At 41.4% G+C, this 19,064-nt stretch overlaps 1 protein-coding gene across 1 annotated transcript; it reads left to right on the top strand.

Annotated features, from left to right (window-relative positions):
- Nucleotides 1-4,997: 4,997 nt before the first annotated feature.
- On the top strand, nucleotides 4,998-12,632 carry LOC125452000 (tribbles homolog 2-like). Its single transcript, XM_048529849.2, has 3 exons — nucleotides 4,998-6,318; nucleotides 6,986-7,278; nucleotides 9,618-12,632. Exons 1-3 carry the CDS (start codon nucleotides 6,028-6,030, stop codon nucleotides 10,072-10,074), a joined length of 1,041 nt encoding a protein of 346 aa, XP_048385806.2. The 5' UTR covers nucleotides 4,998-6,027; the 3' UTR covers nucleotides 10,075-12,632.
- Nucleotides 12,633-19,064: the final 6,432 nt, after the last annotated feature.

Raw genomic sequence — 19,064 nt, forward strand, 5'->3', positions numbered from 1 at the left:
CCCTTGGTTTTGGACTCCTCAGCAATCAGGAATTTCCTTTGTGTTTACCCTGTCTGATTCTGTTAGAATTTTATATGTTTCTATGACATATTCCCCACCCCCATTATTCATTTCAATTCCAGTAAATAGAGTCCTGATTGATCCAGTCTCTTTTCATATATCTATGCTGCCATCCTGGGAATCAGTTTGGCACACCTTCATTGCATTAACTCAACAGCCAGAACATCCTTCCTCAAAGAAGGAGTCCAAAACTGCACATACTACTCCAGGCGTGGTCTCACCAAGACCCTGTACTATTGCAGGAAGACATCCCTGCTCCTGTATTTGAATCATCTAGCTATGAAGGCCAATATGCGATTTAGCTTCTTCACTGCAGACTGCATCTGTGATTGACGTACAAGGACACCCAGGTCATGTTGTGCCTCTCCCTTTTCCAATCTGTCACCATTCAGCTAATAATCAGCCTTCTTGTTTCTGCTACCAGAGTGCATAATCTCACATTGTACTTCATCTGCAATACATTTGTCCACTGACTCAACTTGTCCAAATCACACACTGAAACCCCCTCTATATAGAACCTTTTCTCAATTTTCTGGTCTTTTTATCTCTGTTCTACTTTTCAAAACTTATGATTTGCTTTTTTTTGCCCCTTTCTCTATTTTTAATATAGTGTGTTACTTTGTCAAGTTTTCCGTCACATTTACCACACAATAGACTTGTGCAAAAAAAAATGATAGTCATGGAATTAAAAGTAGAAAATGTGTGCAACATTGGCTGAGGGCTAGTAAACAGAAAGCAATGGCTAATGGTTACTTTTAGATTGAAAGAAGGTTTGTAGTGGAGCTTTCCCAGGGCTTGGTATTAGTACTTTGGTTTTTCTGCTACATATATTTATGTATAAATTATCTACAACTTTAGGGAATAATTTTAAAGTTGCAGACAACATTGAGCTTTGGAGAATTGTAAACTGGGAGAAGAACTATGTTGAACTTTCGAAAGAGTTGACAAGTTGGTAGAGTAGACAGATGAAAATTGAAGGTCAATGTGGAAAAATGTATTATGATACGCTTTGATACAAAGGACATAAGGAGACAGTATAGAATAAAATGTACTGTTCTAAATGATGTGCAAAAGCACCAAGACCTGGTTGTATGTACTTTGAAGATGTAAAAGTGGGTGGAGAGAGCTGTTAGTGAAACATGCAGTATTCTAATATAACAGTAAGCACAAATTACAGGAGCAGAGATATTATACTGACTCTATATGGGACAGTTGTTAGACCTCATCTGGAGTACCGCATATAGTTCTGGGCATCAAGCTTTGAGAAGGATGTCAATGCATTCAAGAGAATATAGAAGATATTTACAGGAATGTCTCCAAGGCTCAGAAATGTCAGTGATGAGGATAGATTGGAGATGTTGGGACCGGTTTCCTTGGAGAGGAGAAGGCTGAAGGAGATTTCATTGAAGTTTTCAAAATCATGAGAGGTTGAACAATGTAAATAGGGAAAAACTGTTTCCCCATGTGAGAGGATTGACAACCAGAGGGGACAGTTATAAAGTTTGTAATAAAAAGGCAACTATCAGGTGAAAAATACATTTTTTTCACAGAGCAAGTGGCTCAAGTCTAGAATGCACTGCCTGAAAGTATGGTAGAGAGAGAGCTTTGATCGAGGCATTCAAGAGGCTACGCAAACAGTGTGCAGAGCAAATGGGAAATGTCGAGAACCTGAACAGACACGCATATACATTTATAGCACAGAGGAGATCATTTGGCTCATTGTGTCCATTGCCAAACAAAAAAGATCTGACTGTATTAGTCCTGTTTTGCGGCTGTTGGCATGCAGCCCTGGAGGCTATCGTACACAACTGAATCACTGAATACTGATTCAATGTTGCGAGAGTTTCTGACTTGACCATTTTTTCAGGCAGTGAGCTCCAGACTTTCATCACCCTCAGGAAAAAGTCTGCTCTGAACTCTCCTCTTACCTCCTAACTTAAATCAATACCCTCTGGTTGTTGAGCCCGTCCACTAATCAAACATGTACCTTCCTATCCACCCTAACTTTATTCCTCATAATCTTATGCACCTATGCCAGATCTTGTATTCTATATCTCAGCTAATAAAGGCAATTATCCCATGTGCCTTTGATGGGCCAAATGACCTCATTACGCAGATAATAATCTTGTAATTCTAACTCTCTTCTAGGTGGGTGAAGTAATGGATACATGGGAGTTAATGCTCAAAACTTTTGGATGTTCAAAGATGTGCAGGTTAGGTGAATTATCCATGCTCAATTAACCCATGGTGTCCATGGATGTGGAATTTCTGATGGACATTGTCCAAAATCTGGTGAAGACCATACAGGAAACATTTGAGTATAAGTAACAAATATGACCATGAGACCACTGCAACAGCAGTGAGGGTGAAATAATGGTGGATGAGAAGTAAAGCTCAGTACCCTGGTGATTTAAGGGTGTAAGATTTAACCTTCAGATCAAGATCAAACTAGACCCCAAGTTGGTCACTGTTTTCCATCTGAGATAATAACTGAGAAGTGCGGGATGGCCTGATATTTAAAACCAACATCAAAGTTGTGAGTTTGGCAGGAACAGAACAGTACGCCTTTAACTGTATTAGTGGTGAGTTGCAGAAAATTGTGGCCCATCTGTGACTTTATAGTCATATAACACAGTGGTGACTGTCGGTTCAAAACTGATGAACAAGTGGTAAAGCAGGTAGTTATTAGTTATGTAAAGAATGAAGTGACATCCAAAGACTATGTCATTGACGGATAACATATAGGCCAGAGGGAGCCAATGATAGAAGATTATAATATTTGTAAGATGACCTTGTTGGATAGTGATGTGAGAGTGGGAAAAGAAGACACATGGCAACATATTCTGACAATGTTGCCACAGAAACATGTAAATGCAGGACATTTTTAATTATTTCTGCCATTCCCTTGATCAACCACGGAAGAACTCCATGAATATTTGGAATGTTAGGATGTTCCAAACTCTGGGCTTGCCTGGATGACCTGGCAAGCACTAAATGGTAAATGACACAATCATTATGTTGTTGCCAGTGCATGCAGCAGAATACATTCTTACCAAAGTTATTTTTTGCCTTCCACTAAGCAGAGATATTCACCATCTATTTACTTCCTTCTTTTCACGAGCTAAATACAACATTGGTCTGACTACATCAGTGGTTGTAAAATTATGTACCACTTGACAGAACAGAGAAGATGATCAAGGATCAGAAAAGATTTACAAGGATGTGGCCAGAGTTGGAGAGACTGAATAGGCTCTCTGATGAAGGGTCTAGGCCCGAAACGTCAGCTTTTGTGCTCCTGAGATGCTGCTTGGCCTGCTGTGTTCATCCAGCTCCACACTTTGTTATCTTGGATTCTCCAGCATCTGCAGTTCCCATTATCACTGACTGAATAGGCTGGGGTTATTTTCTCTGCAGCATCAGAGGCTGAGGGCTAACCTTATAGATATTTATAAAATCATGACGGGCATGGATAGCATGAATGGTCAAGGTCTTGTCCAAAGGGTACAGGTGTCCAAAACTAGAGGGCATAGGGTTAAGGTTAGGGGGGAAAAATTTAAAAGATACCTAAAAGGCAACTTTTTCATGCAGAAGGTGTTGGCTGTGTGTGTGTGTGTGTGTGTGTGGAATGATCTGCCAACGTTTGTGTAGGAGGCTGGTGTAATTACAACATTTAAAAGGCATCTTGATGGGTATATGAATAGGAAAGGTTTGGAGGGTTATGGGCCAAATGCTAGCAAATGGGACTAGATTAATGTAGGATATCTGGTCAGCATGGATGAGTTGTACCGAAGGCTGTGTTTCTATATGCTGTACATCTCAATGACTCTATATCTGGATGCCTGTTTTTCAGGAACAGAAATTACTCATCAAAAAATTGCTTGCTGTGACAGCGTTCAATGACATGATAAACTGGCTGGATCCATTCATTCAAATATTGGAATAACCAGAATGCAAACAACTTTTAAATGAAATTTTTATCCATCCGATCCCGAAATGACTGAATTCTTCCATAGATTCCAGTACTTTGATACTTTCATTTTGTTTTCATGAGCTTACCTGCGCATGCAGATGTAGACATCTTCCATTCAACCTGTGCAAAGATGTTATTACACACTTCTGGAAAAGGTGGCCAGTTCTGAGGAAGGATCACTGGATCCGAAATGTTAAATCTGATTTTAACTGAAGCTGCCAGACCTGCTGAGCTTTTCCAGCAACTTCTGTTTTAATTGTTGAACCTGGGCCTCCTGGCTCAGAGCTAGGAACAACACGTGCGAATATACCATATTGGTTCTTTATCCGATTAATCTGGTAAGTCCATGGACTATTTAATATCATTCTGTTATGCTTATTGCTCCATATTTATTTCTAAACAATTTCCAATGTACTTAATAAAACATTTAAATGGCAATGTATAAAAATCAGTTGGAACTACATTTTGTTGCTGCTTTAAAGCTTTATCATTCACAACTACAGAAGCTCTGAAATACGCCCCCGAAATCTTCTCCTTTCATATGCTGCTTAAAACCTGTTTGAACTAAACTTTTGGCCACCTGGCCCGACATCTCGTTCTGTTATCTGCTTGCTGGTTGGTAATTTTATTTGACAATAAATGCAAGATTGACTAGAATTGAAAAATAAGATCCGCAAGACATTGAGTTTTGGTGACATCAAATGCCTACGTCAGGTTGTGCATGAGCGTGTTTTGCTTATTCCTGTCTAAAAACGACTGCATTGATTTCAAGGTGTTGTCAATACAGGCCTCCATGGGAAGGGGAAAGGAAAGGAGTGATGTCCTGGAGCTCCAGTCGAAGTGACCTGATGGAGGCGCTGATTGAATGAGGGGGGAGTGTGGCTCCCACGTCAAGAGAGTTGCCCAGACTGGATCATTGCGTCAGTCAGGGCAGGCCATGTGATGGTCATGAATTGTGTTTTTAGAGACAGGATCGAATTCGTCTACCGTAATATATCAAAGGTTAAATGTGCATCTGCGAAGCGCTCGAGTAAAACCTTTGAGGAAACGCGGATATATTTAGTAATACTTCATGACCATGACATGCTTACCTAGAATCATTACTATTCCTAAACTGAACTGATCAATTTTGGTCGAACTGTGAATTGCTGAATCTAGACTCGCCTTTCATGTGGTGGGGCGCACAGTCAGGGTTTGTTTCGTTTTGAGAGAGAGAGAGCGCGGACCGACTGAAGGCGGTCTCGACAATCTGCTTCCACAGGCTGTAGGTTTACGGGCGGTGCCAGATTGCGTCAATGTGGCGGGGAGAGCTTCTGTCTGTCTGCTTGCTGCAGGTGAAGCCAGTGAACTGCTCTCTGCCTCTCTCCTGCAGCTAGGGCGACTCACACTCACTGCGTGATGTTGCAATCTCCCAGACTGTTATATTCAGCTACATTGTGACCCAGCCTGCATTCCACCGAGACACAGCACACATACGCACTCTCTTTCTCTACCAGTTATTTGCAACTTTGTTGTTGCCAAACAGGGCCAACTTGTCCCTTTAAGCTTCGACTACATCCCATTCTCACCCCAGGGGGACACCGGCTAAAGTTTGCAATACACCAGTTCGCCTGGATCGTATCGATGCGTCCGTGAGCACCTCTGCTGAGCCGAGCTGCGATCTTCTGCAGGACTCGACGCCTTCGTTCTGGAGTCTGGGGGAACTGAGTGAGGGAAGGGCAGGGGTAGGGGAAAGAACCCAATTTCATCCCACAGCCGCCACATCGCCCGGAGGTTGGTGGAGACGGATGTCTGAGACTTGTGCGAGCTGATTCTCTGGTCGTCTATTTGAATGAGGAATGTAAAGACTAGTTAACGCATTGGCGTCTTCACTTCAGCTCCAGACGAAGAAAAAAACTTTTTGGTTCCCCCTCCCCTTGCTGTTTGGAATCTCCTGATTTCCCCCCACCTTCCTTTCATCTCTCTTGCTCCTCAGACCGAGCAGTTTTATTTTTTTAATGAGTTTAAACGTGCAGAGGGCGAGTCCCATTCCGATCCTGCGTAGCGGCCGATGGAGGCAGAAGCGGCTGGAGACCGACGAGCCGGCTGCCAAGTGCCCGCGGCTCAGTGACCCACCCCCGGACAGCAGCTACCTCCCGTCCCCGTGCTCCCCGAACCCCACCGAGAGCTGCCCGTGCCTTTCTCAGGCCTCGGCTCGGATCGGCAACTACATTCTGCTGCAAAACCTGGAAAAGGACAATGTCTTCAGGGCCATCGACAGCCACACCGGAGAGGAATTAGTGTGCAAGGTGCGGAAAAGGCAGTTTGTGTCGGTGCGAATTATATCGGCGAAGCGGGATGGGCGCTGCATTTTATTTTGTGTTGACAATTCTGTACGCGGTGCATGCATGCATTTTCCACAACCTCGGAGGGAAATTTGTTGAGATGCCGCTCCGGGGACTGTGTTGAGAGAGCACTGGGACTTTGTTCAACTTGAGGTTTTTGATTTGCACCCCCTCCTCCTCCTCCTCCCAGTTTAGTTGGGATTGCACAGTCAGTTCGGTGCTGCCACCGTGTGGCCAACGAAGTGTACAACCGCTTACTTTTCTCAAGATAAATCGGGAGATCGTCTCTCCACCCACCCCCAAAATATCAATCCTGAACAGATGGGCGCAATTCACTTTTATATCTTTGCACAGTGTTGAGTTTAGACTGTCAGAGGTCACTGTGCTTTTTAAAAAAAACTCGGCAAATATTATTAAAAATAGGGAACCGGAGAATCTTAGGTGTTGTAGTAACAAATGCCTCGAATCCAGCCCTTTATCGGACCTTTTTGCTTTTATTAAACATATAGTGCTGCTTTTGAGCGAGTTTGGTTTTAGCCTGCAATATTCCATTTGTACACGTTGCCCGATACAACTGTTAAAACGGGGGCTAACTTGTTGAGAGGTTGATTTTTGTGTGTGTCTCTGGCAGGTTTTCGACATTCAGCGCTACAGAGATGAAATCGGACCGTATCTGCATATCCCAGCCCACGAAAACATCACGGCGATCGAGGAGATTCTCCTAGGGGAGCGCAGTTGCTATGTGTTTCTGCAGAAGGGCTATGGAGACATGCACCTGTACATGAGGAGCTGCAAACGGCTAGGCGAGGAGGAGGCAGCCCGGCTCTTCCAGCAGATTGTCTCCTCAGTGGCTCATTGCCACGATTCGGGTATAGTCCTTCGAGACCTTAAACTCAGGAAATTCGTCTTCGCTGATGAACAGAGGTGGGTTTAGAGAGAAGGCACTGCTTACAAGTACCTTCAGCGCGTTGTAAAAGCAATATGTTGCCCTTTAAAGGAACCCTACATCAAGTTGGCGAATCTGTCGCTAGATTAATGCCCAATAAGAAATTCTGAATTGAAACTAAAGCTGCAGTGAATCACTAGGGTTCGTGAGAGTATTCTTTGAATGGACCATGCTGTGTCCTGTCATGTCATCTCTACATGTTCAATGGGACAGCTTTGTCCTGTTTCCTGTTTAAATAAAAACCAGTGCTGTATTGATAATTTCTTGTGAACATACTTGACCGAGAAATCCACTGATGTTGTTCTGCAGCTTATTATTCATACCAGTTCTAAAGGTTCAGTGTTTCATAAAAGCCACATTAAAAGATGATAATTTAATATGCATGTGACATCTTTGCTTTAATTCTGTTTATTCAGTGTAAAGGTCGGATTCCGGATTGGTAATTTTTGCATTGCCAATTTTATTCAATTGAACTTGTCAACATATTTTGAAAATGCATTGCTACCCGTTTTGGGGGAATGATAAAGCATTTAAAACTGTGCAACTTCATTTCCGAATTCAATGCAAAATATGGTTGGGAACGTAGTTTATAAATAACGAAGACTATAATCTCTTAAAATACAGAACTACCACTTACAATAATTTGAAGATCCTGTAGTTTAAATGATGTCAACTTTTATAGAATGAAAAATGTTATTGTTCATGGTATAGAAGTGTTGAGGGAAAATCTGAGTGGTTAGTGCACGTTTCAGAACGATTGTTTATTACAGGTGAATAAAACGTATATTGCACAAGGCTATCAAACATTTATAAAGTGGAGTTGGGCAAGTGCAGGTTTACTGAAATGTCACTATCTGCAATCTTTTAAATAAGTAAATTATTAATAGAAATATTAAACTTTCAAAATTGCAGCAGAAATGAACGGTTCCCTATTTTGTGCAATCGCACTGATTGTTGGATCCACTGTTTTTGTTTGCACCTGCGATCTCTCTGCCGACTTTCCTTGTCCGTTTTTAGAACCAATCCAAGCTGCAAATACATCTTAGCTGCCAAAATGGTTTCGTTTAACCCGAATATTATACGGTATTGAGGGGTGTCAGTCCAACCCAGTGATTTAACATGAGATTGGGAGAGACGAGTTGCAAAAGTGACTTCCCGAAATGTAATTCTGCTTTTTTACCTCTTGTAAGGTTATGGCGTGACTCACCGGCACATGAAGTTACTGAGGCAAACAGCATGAGTACAATAAACCGAAGGGCTTGAGAGGAACGCACGACTTTGCTGATGAAGTGTGTGTTTTGGGGGTCGGGGGAGCGGTTTGTAGAGAGCCAACACTGACCCTGATCCTGCAAATTTTTTAAAAAATTCTTTAAAAGTCTAAGACTTTCTGTAACGGGAGGCAGGAAGTCCTATCTTTTAATATTATACCTTGGCTGGAATAGTGCGTGATGGCAGTGAATCTGCAGTTCTGCTAATGTTTGCACCTGGCTTTGAACCGACCCTTTTTGTTCATCATGTGCTGCAGATTTGGCAACACGGGGCGGTTTTGCAATTGAAGGGACTGTGTCAAAGCAGGTGTTGATTGATTCCGTGTCGTAAGGGACTATAATACACACACAGAGCAGGCTGCATGAGTCATGTTTTCCATTTACTAAACAGGAGAGCTGTAGGGTTCTGCCCTTTTCACGGCTGACGGGTTCAGATGTAGGACGTGAATACCACGCAATCGATTTGCCCCCTTCAAGGGGCAGCCCCTAAATAATAAAGGGGTTGGGGCGTGGGTCATGTTCGCTATATACAAATAATTGTCTCCAAATTAACCAATTTCATTGGGAATAGTTGCAGTGATATTAAACGACGCCTCTAAGCACTTCAAATTTTTTTGAAACAATATTTGTGAAGAAGGGTCGGCTTTTCTGCCCCTCTGATGCTGCCTGGCCTGCTGTGTTCCTCCAGCTCCACACTGTTGTTATTCTCATAAAACAAAATAGTATTTGCTTTTGGGACATCACCACCAGTTTTGAACAAGGTAGGTGTGAAGTGCTTTTTCAGTTCCGGCCGCACATTAAAACCGAACACAAATCTGAATGGCAATGATTGGAGCTGGTCTGCACACCCCTCCCCCATAATAAATTATGGGTCAGATTTTTTTGTTTTAAGAATATTTAGGGTATTTTAATTAAAATTTGAGTGAGCAAGCACTTGAGCAAGGCTGTGTGTTGGGTGGGGCCACTGTTGAGTTGCAAGTTCTCTCCTGAAAGTTTTCCCCCCACCTCCCAGCGGCAGCGCCTGATGACCTGTATCTCCTTTCCCACAGGACGAGGCTGAGGCTCTCCAGCCTGGAAGATGCTCACATCCTGAGAGGGATGGACGATTCCCTGTCCGATAAACACGGATGTCCGGCCTACGTGAGCCCAGAGATACTGAACACCAGCGGCAGTTACTCGGGCAAGGCAGCCGACGTGTGGAGCCTGGGCGTCATGCTGTACACGCTGCTGGTGGGACGCTACCCTTTCCACGACTCGGACCCCTGCGCCCTTTTCAGCAAGATCCGCCGTGGTCACTTCTGCATCCCGGAAAGCGTCTCGCCGAAGGCCAAGTGCTTGATCCGGAGCTTGCTGAGGCGGGAGCCCCCGGAGAGACTGGCCGCTTCGGATATCTTATTGCACCCCTGGTTCCGAGCCGCCGCCTCCTCCTCCTCCTCCTCCTCCTCCCCCAGCAGCTCCAGCCCGAGCAGGACGGTCAGAACTCCGACCAGACCGTCCCCCAGTTAGAGACCGACAAACAGCAAGGCAGCTCCTTCCTCTGCTGACCTCCCCCCGAAAAGGCTGAGAAAACGGTCTGCTTTTCACCCAACCGCCCGAGGAAAAGGACAGAGCGCCCATTTCCCCAAGTCTCTCCTCTCTCAGAAGGATCTCTCCCAGACCAATTTTGACCGGTCTGAAACGGGCATTTAATTCCTTCCGTTTGGTAGAAGTTTTTTTTGTGTGTGCCACAAATATGAGATGCTCACCTTCACCCCTGTGTCTCCGCGCCCCTCCCCCCCAGTTTAAGACTAGTCGGGATGACATGTAGCCAAAAGAAGCTTCAGCTTGTGTTCTGGAGTTTTGTTTAAAGTTCGCCACATCATCCCTAAACTATTTATTGATTTGAAGATTTATTTAAAGGGAAGCAAGTGCAGTAACTTTAACTTATTATGCTTCTGTTAGATTGAAATTGTTATGAATTTTGTTAATTTCTATATAATTGGTATTTTTAAAAATAAACACGACTTTCCTTCTGTATTCAGGTTCTTTGCAGATATGAGTAGGTTCCTCTTGGCCTTTGGCCCTCTGTATGTGGCCTACAGCCCTAGGCCATCCCTTACCAGTGAAGGAGTTCTGTTACTGAATAGTAACAGTTCTTAACTACTCCAAAGATTTCAGAAGCATCGAACCACCAGTGATGACCAGCAGTCCTCACCGCTCAGCCCTGTTGCTGCCTGGTAGTGTGACCCAAAGTACATTGTTTGAGCAGTGTCAATAACATAACTTGGCAATGTGCAGGGATACCGTGTCTCTGGAGGATGCTTTCTAGCTGTGCATGATACAGCAACCATCACTATATTGTGTAAACCTATTTAATAAATGGCAGGGAGTCAGTTCAAGGCAGCTACACAAATAGCTAGGGGTCAGATGACATGGATACAGCATTTGAGCTGTGCCATTTAGCGTTCTGATGTCTGGTCCCATTAATTATACTGTCTTGATTAACTATCCCATAATGCATTCAAGATTACTATAACACAATAAAAGATTGCATTATTTTTCAGTGAAGTGCATTTTTTTAATCAGCATTAAATGTCAGGATCTTGTAGACTTCCTTCTTGACGAATAACTCATACAGATCATCTTATTTCTGAAGATGACAAAAAAATTTGGGAATAATTGGTAACTGGTAAACCTCAGATGGTAATATTTACCAATGGAAAAGTAAGGGATAGCTTGGATGCATTTTTTAAAAAGTAAACATTGTTTAGGGCATGGGTTTGAGGGTGTAATGTATCTCAGATTTTCAATTCTTGACCCAGTGTGGTAAAGTCTCCCAATTTATCAGTCATTACCTGTGTATTAGTGACGTTCTACTAGAATATGGTGGCTGACAAGAGTCAGGTTTTAAACCCTCATCTTTCAAAACCTTTTTCTGATCTACAAACCACTCAAATACTTCTTTCAGGCTTGGAGATGCATTATAGTCAGCGCTACTGCTCTTGAGTTGTTGCCAGCCTTACAAAAGGGGTAAATATTCAGTCATTTAACAGGGAATATATATTAATTTTGTGATTATTTTTTAAAAGAAAAGCACAAGCATCTCACAAATGAAGCTAGTATTTGTGAAAACAGCCAAAATATTGCCTTGTTCAATGCTTCTTTGGATGTTGCTTACCATTTCAAAATGCGATGTGGATGCTGTGAGCCCCTGTACAGTTGATGTTACTACAAACGGCTTCCCTGATGTTGCCACCTCCCCACAGGAACTTTTAAAAAGTAGGACTTTTTAAATGCAAGCCTATTAAAAGGCACATTTGTCGATTCAGTAAGGAGACACATGATTAAAAAACGCGCGTTAAAAAGCACTGGTGTTCTGCACTCATTACCCGTGACCACTTTAAAACATTGTCAAGCTGTAATGATATCTTGACTGTATAGTCACGGTTGTGAAGCATCACAAAAGCATCCAAGTTATGCCTGAATGTTACACACTTGATCCTCAGTTAATAGGTGACCATTGTTATTTTTGCTATGTCTTTTTGTGTTTTAGAGTAATTATGAAGACATTATTTTCTAAATGTACATCCGTTAAAGAGCTCATTAATTAGTTTTTCACCTTTTCGAATGAGGTCACCAACTGTAGGGGTGAAGCCAAAGGTAACAGCAGGGAGATCATGCTTGAGTTGGATGTTGCATTTTTCATTAACTACTGTGTATGTTCTGTTAATACCTCATGTGAAGTGGACAGGTAATCTGTGTCTTGTCTTGCATTTTTTTCAGAAAATATTGTATTGTTGTTGTGTTAAAGATCAGTGTAAATGTGAATTATTACAAGCAATATTAGAAGAAAATCATGAGGTTTGAGGTTTAAGGGACAGTGACATTTTTCTGTTGCACTGATGCTCTCATGGTTGTTAACCTTATTGTATCTATGATACAATGATAAAAAGATAAAACTACTGGGAAATGCAAACCCAAACTGGCAGCAATGCCCTGGTGAAGAATATGAAACACTAATTTAGAAATGTAAATTTGTGAAAATGTACAGATGTAAATGATCCTAAAGCAATAAAGGCAGAAATATCAGAATAAATAACAGTTTCTGCTGTTTGTTCCATTAATCAAGGTGCAGTAAGAGTTTGAAGAATTAAAGTTCTCTTTTACAGCCGAATTGTTTTGGAAGACTGTCAATGACAACATGGCCCGATTCAATGATAGGCAGGAGTTGACTTATTGAGAATTTATACATGCATTATGCCTGCTAAGGTTTTCCACTTCATGCTGTTTGGTGTACTGGAGACTGTGAAGTTCTCCAGTATTGAGCAGCTATATCTGTGGAACAAATGAGGAATTGGAGTAGGTCTTTCAGCCTCTTGCATCTATTTTGCCGAATTGGTTGAAATGAGCAAGTGTGATGTGTCAAACCTTCCTGCACTCGATTGCTTTTCCAAATTTCCAATGGGTCACGTAGCACAGGATGCAATGATGAAGCCACACAGGCTTGATGCATCCTTGCTGTAGTAATGATACTGGAGTTTATATCCATAAAACTGTGCATGAGATGGGGGAGCCCAGTGTATGAGCTCTGTGTTCGATCCACTGTGTGCACTTGGCTCTTGAGTGAATATACTGTAATTGTGTATGATTAATATCTTGGTTTCACCTGATGACTAAGCTGTTAAAGGAGGAAGCAGACCTGCCTGTTTTGCAGAACAGGAATTACAAAAGGGAGGCCAGAGACATTCATAATATGCTGGCAGACATGGTGACATCACTAGCTTGGCAGCAGTGACATTGCAGTTAGCTCAGTTCAGAATCTGATCCATAATCTCTTTGTGTATCTACCTAGTATAGTTCTTCATATTTATACTGGCAAGAAAGAAGTGAAGCAAATAATGCCAAGGTGCTGAAGGTACTGTGGGTGCACAAGAAACCTGTTGCTGCATTTTATTTCACAATAATTTCTGAGCTGCTGAGCGCATTGACATCTTCCTTGAGGATGGCCCATGGACATAGAAGCATAGAAGATAGGAGCAGGAGGAGGCCATTCGGCCCTTTGAGCCTGCTCTGCTATTCTTCACAATCATGGCTGATCGTCCAACTCAACGGCCTAGTCCTGCTTTCTCCCCATAACCTTTGATCGCATTCACCCCAAGTGCTGTATCTAGTCACTGATCATTCTTAAGTTTCTTATGAAGGATACCAGTATTACTTCAGGAGCTCATACTGTGCACTAGTAGACATTTTAATTACAGAGGAGACAAATTTTTAAACTCCATTCCATGCTCCCATTAATGACAATACTGTGGTCTTTCGGGAGCATAAAATTTGACCCAGTTTTCACTAATTGGTTAAGTGGTCTATAATACAATCCTGGCTGCAATCAGGTAACTCAGTAACGATCAAATATGGAACGGTTCTTATGGTGTTGTGGTAATGTCCCTATCTTTGAGCCAATGGGGTGAGGTTCATGTCCTACCTGCTCCAGAAGTGTGTCATTGCAGACAAACAGGTTGATTAGAAAATATCTAGAACAAATACGGACCTGCCTGGAACCAGGTGGCCCAGTTACTCACTGGTCAAAATCACCATGCAATTGGTAAAGCATTTTGTCAAAACATTTAAATCTTGATTGGTTTAATGACATTGATCTGAAAGTGCTTACTGTATATACAGAGCCTTAAAGTTTATTTTTCAACTCTTCAGCTCAAGGTAACAACTTCTCATGATTTAGGCAAAGGTAGAAAAGTTAGCTAAAATAAAGTTTGGTCATAACAATACAGGTGAACACTTGATATCATGGGGGCAGATTTTGCCACTGAGATTACTATTGCTAATACCAAAATCGCAGGCAGTCACACCTCAAGGGTAATTGACCAATGCTCTAGTTGCTGGTCCAGAAGTGCTGGCTGCTCTGTCTGTGTTGAGCTGGTCCAGTTATTGTGCATGTGTGATTATGAATGGGTCCTGAGCGACATTCCCCAATTCTTCACAGTGCCAGATGGGATACTCCAAACTGTTAAGCTCCCAGGTGTGGAACTGGCACCTGTTCTTCATTTGCCTACCCTTGTGGTTGGTTTCAATGAGGATATGTTTCTCCTAGACCCAAAATAAACTTTGCTTTTTAAGGAGCCGATTTAACCAGACCTTCTTGAATGAACAAAGATTTAGTTTACTAGTTTCCGAATGTGAGAAGAATTAACGACTCAAAACACACACACACACACACACACACTAGAAATAAGAAGTGTCCAAAGGAATAAAAGTCTTAAAAATGAATTGGTCTCTGAATTGTTCATGAGGGATTGTTAGTTGAAAGTTGTGTCTGTTGCAGTGGAGAGTCGAATGATCTCCATGAGACAATTATCAATTGTTAGAAAAACCCATCTGGTTCACTTTTGTCCTCTAGGGAAGGAAACTGCCATCCTTATCTGATCTGGCCTATAGCAGTGCAGGTGACTCTTAACTGCCCTCCGGGCAATTATGGATGGACAAAGAATGCTGACCTGGCCAGTGATGCCTTCATCCCATGAATGAATAAAAAACAAGTTCTTTGTACTTCATAGTATCGTAATGCTTAAATGCTGGATTGTACACAGGAGAGTGTTCTGTCCCACAGATCCATTTTAATAGATTGAAACTGGCTCTTTAATCCCTGTCCTTGTATATTTTTCAAGGGGAAAAGTGCAAACTGTGTCTGCAGTTTGGGATATAATTGCAGGAAACTTGCTGTTGAGCAGGGTATTGTCAATCCGTCATTATCTTTGTAGTCACAAGAGATCATTGATTCATTTTTGTTTCTTTTCTATTTGAACTTCCTTTGACATTTTACGTGTTAAGTTCAATCTAATTTACATTTTTTGGCTGTATCAGCACTGTTTTAAAAAAACGCATTTTAGAATTACAAGTTAAAAATGTCCCTGTACTTCGACATTCTGACCCAAGGTCATAGTATTGTAGACACACTTCCTTGTAAATACATGAGAAATATTCTCTTTTTGAGTCAAATAACATACTTGGATCGCATTTTATCTGGTTTATACTTTTATTACTTTTTGTAAATGTGTCACATAAGATTGTATAGAATGTAATATCAGTCATATGATGGCTAAGTAACATTTTTGTGATCACGCTATATTGCTCAAGCATGCATTATTCTTCAGTCAAAACAATAGATCTGTTGTTGGAATTCTAGCCATTGGGAAGCTGCTTAGGGATAGGAAACATTCAAACAGTCCTAAACATCTCACTGTGCACTTGGGTAATTATGAGCACAAACTTCAATCTTGTTACTCATTGAGATGATGCATTGGTGCATCAATGCAAGCAAAATTTCCACTGTTAAACATATCTAAATCTCCCATCTTGAGTTGAATAAAGTCAACAGTGAAATATTGTTTTCAAAAGATTCAATTCATGTCAGTAGTTTGGGAGTGAAATCTGTGGGGATTTTATAATCATCTGAGAAAAAGTAGGTAAGGTTTTCCAATAACAATCGAGATCAAGGCAGCAGCAGTACCATCTAAACATTCAACTGATTTCTGTCAATGATCTCTCCAACTTTGTAACTGTGTGGTACGTAGTATGTCCTTTACTCGCAAAAAAATTCTCAACGAGCAACAGAAACATGGGAAAGGGAACATTGATCTGGGCTCTGCAGAAAGGTTCAGGTGTGCTTCTTGTTTAAGGGACTTACGATATTAGCACATTAGTAATCAGGAAAGGACACAGAGTAGTGTTACACAGAATCTGTGTGGCAATTGTGGTTTTGGGTTGAATCTAGACAAAACATCTGCCCTGTTATAACCTGATTATGTAATCTTTGGCCCCTATAACCTATTGCTTCAGTGCAAAATTACATCTTTTACCAATTTCTATTGAAAGATGGCAGTGAACAATATCTTTCAATGCTTGAGTTCAGTGGGCAATAAAATAAAGACTCCTGAAGGACTGGATCATGCATTATTGTTTCACTTTTATTAGTTGGGTCTTCTCAAACCAAGAAAGATGGAATGAACATTGAACAAAGCTGGGGACCCTTAATGTGAGGCAGTCACTAATAAATTCCATAAAGAATTCAGGAAAGCCTCTTTAGCCAAAGAGCTGTTAAAATGTGGAACTCCCTACCACATGGGGTAGTTGAGGTGAATGACGTAGATGCCTGTACGGGGGAACCAGATTAACACCTAAAGGAGAATGAAATAGAAGGTTACGCTGATAAGCTTAGATAAAATGGATTGTGAGGAAGCTCCTGTGAAATATAAACATTGGCACGGATCATTTGGACTGAGTAGCTTGTTTCTCACTGTAAATGCTACGTAGTTTTATTCCCAATCTTTGCTTGAATCCTTTGAAATGACTTTGCACAGTTTCAATTTAGAATTTAATGGGCATGCACGCAGAGCACAGAAATGTCTCATAATTCCTTACAAGTTAATGTCCCGCTATCGAACGGTGGGTGTGGGAAATGGAATTGTCATGGAGGTCCATTCTGAGCTACAGCTTTTAGGCTGCTTCCTTGACCTGCATGACTCATACATCATAGTTTGCTCTCAGTTCTCCAAAGACTAAAACTTTAACATTGTCAAATTCACTTCAAATGTTTCAGATAATTGCTTATTGGTGTAGAAATACAATATTGAAATAAAAGGCACACTCTTGAAGCATTTTTCTTTTATGTATCAGGGCAGTTACAATTTCAAAGGTCACAATAATTTATATTTCATGAGAAAAGAGTGCTAATTGGTCGGCACACTGTGCTGGGTTAAGGTTTTGCCATGGAGAATGCTCACTTCCCACATGTGCTGATGCAATGCCAGCTGCGTAGGCCATAAGTCACAACAATTAACAAATCCTATCAAAAGCATGTCTCTTGAGCCATGGACAATAAGCAGAGGACTGACCGACCAGTGCTTGCAGAATTCAGAGCATAATGTTGAAGCTTAACATGAATTATATAAGTAACCCTTTCTAACATTATCAGTTGAGTTTGCAAATGTGGCTCAGTTAACAGCAAATATACATATAAAGGGATCGACATCCGTAACAATGCCCAGGCACTTCACCATTTTCAAATTAAACAAATGGGTGACCATAATTCACTGGTGCATTCTCCGTGGCAATGCCTTGTCCAATCAGAGTTTACATGTTAACCAATCAGCACCCATTAATCATGTAGTATAAATTGTCGTTTTTTTTGAAATTTGACATTCTTGCGTCTCTCCTGATGAGTGGAAACTGAAAAGCATTGACAAGATGTCTTTTTTTTTCCAGCAATATTCAAATGTTTCCACTAGTTCGGCCAGTATATTCATTTTTTAATGTACTGATAGCAAAAACTTTGTCTTTGTTTATTGCTCTGTAGCTGCTTTGGGCAACCCAATCTCCGCAATCACTTTTATCCATTGTCTCAGGACTACTCTTCTCATTCTTTCCTACTTCCCATCTCTTTCTTCTGTTGTTTCAACATCAATGGGACAGTTCTATAGGTGTCATAACACTGCCCATCCCTAAACCTTCCATCCTGCCATATCACAGAGTCCTAAAGAGTGAACTGGTTCAAGGTGTGAATGGGGGAAGATCTGCAGTTGAGGCTGAAGGTCTTAAACTTTGCTGTCATGAGAATTGAGAGGAAGTGAAATAATAGGATGAATGGAGATGTAGGCTGCTATGTTCTGGATGAGTTGAAGTTAATGAGGGTGGAAATGAGGAGATTATATTATTTCCATATATAGGCTACAGCAAGGAGAGCTTTGCTGAGCTTCAGACTTGAAATGTTCAACAGCAAGGGGAGAGCAGTAATGATATTCCTGAAATGGACAAAGGTGTCAGGCAAAAGGATCAGATATGGGGCAGTGTGTTGAGTTTGGGATACAATAGCTCATCAAGCTCTTGTTTCATTCCTGCTTTCAGCCTAAAGTGGGCTCGTGGAACTAAGTCCGGAGTCACACAGCAGTCATGGGAGGGGATCGCTAACCCAAGACCAGTGTCTATTGCCCAAAGCTTATCAGCAAGTTTACCGTGGATCCAAAATCACAGGGAGGCCAGACCAGGTAAAGATGATAGTCTTCCAGATGGATTCTTATAATCATTATTGATTAAGAGCTTTAATTTCCAGACTTTGTTAATTTGAATTTAAATTCCATTAGCTGCTGTGGCAAAATTTGAACCTCAGTCCCTAGATCATTAGCCAGGGCCTTTGGATTGATCGCCCTATAATACTGCCACTTCAGCACTATCTCCTCATATTTTTGCAATATTTTAGTTGCAATATAATACAATATCATATACTGAACATGAATCATCTGATTTATGACACTGTGTATTTTTATCCTGAGGGGAAACCTGTACCGACCTGATATGCAGGGATCAGGGGTTACAAAAATTTGCACTTTTAGCTTGTAAGCCTCTCAGAGTTTATTATTTGCTACATTCTCAATAATACGTTTAAACCAAAGGCCATCAGATTTATTGAGTGCAGATTTTTGCTTTGATTTATCAGAGTGAATTGTGTT

Source organism: Stegostoma tigrinum, chromosome 5 (assembly GCF_030684315.1).
Source record: "Stegostoma tigrinum isolate sSteTig4 chromosome 5, sSteTig4.hap1, whole genome shotgun sequence".
Classification (NCBI taxonomy): domain Eukaryota; kingdom Metazoa; phylum Chordata; class Chondrichthyes; order Orectolobiformes; family Stegostomatidae; genus Stegostoma; species Stegostoma tigrinum.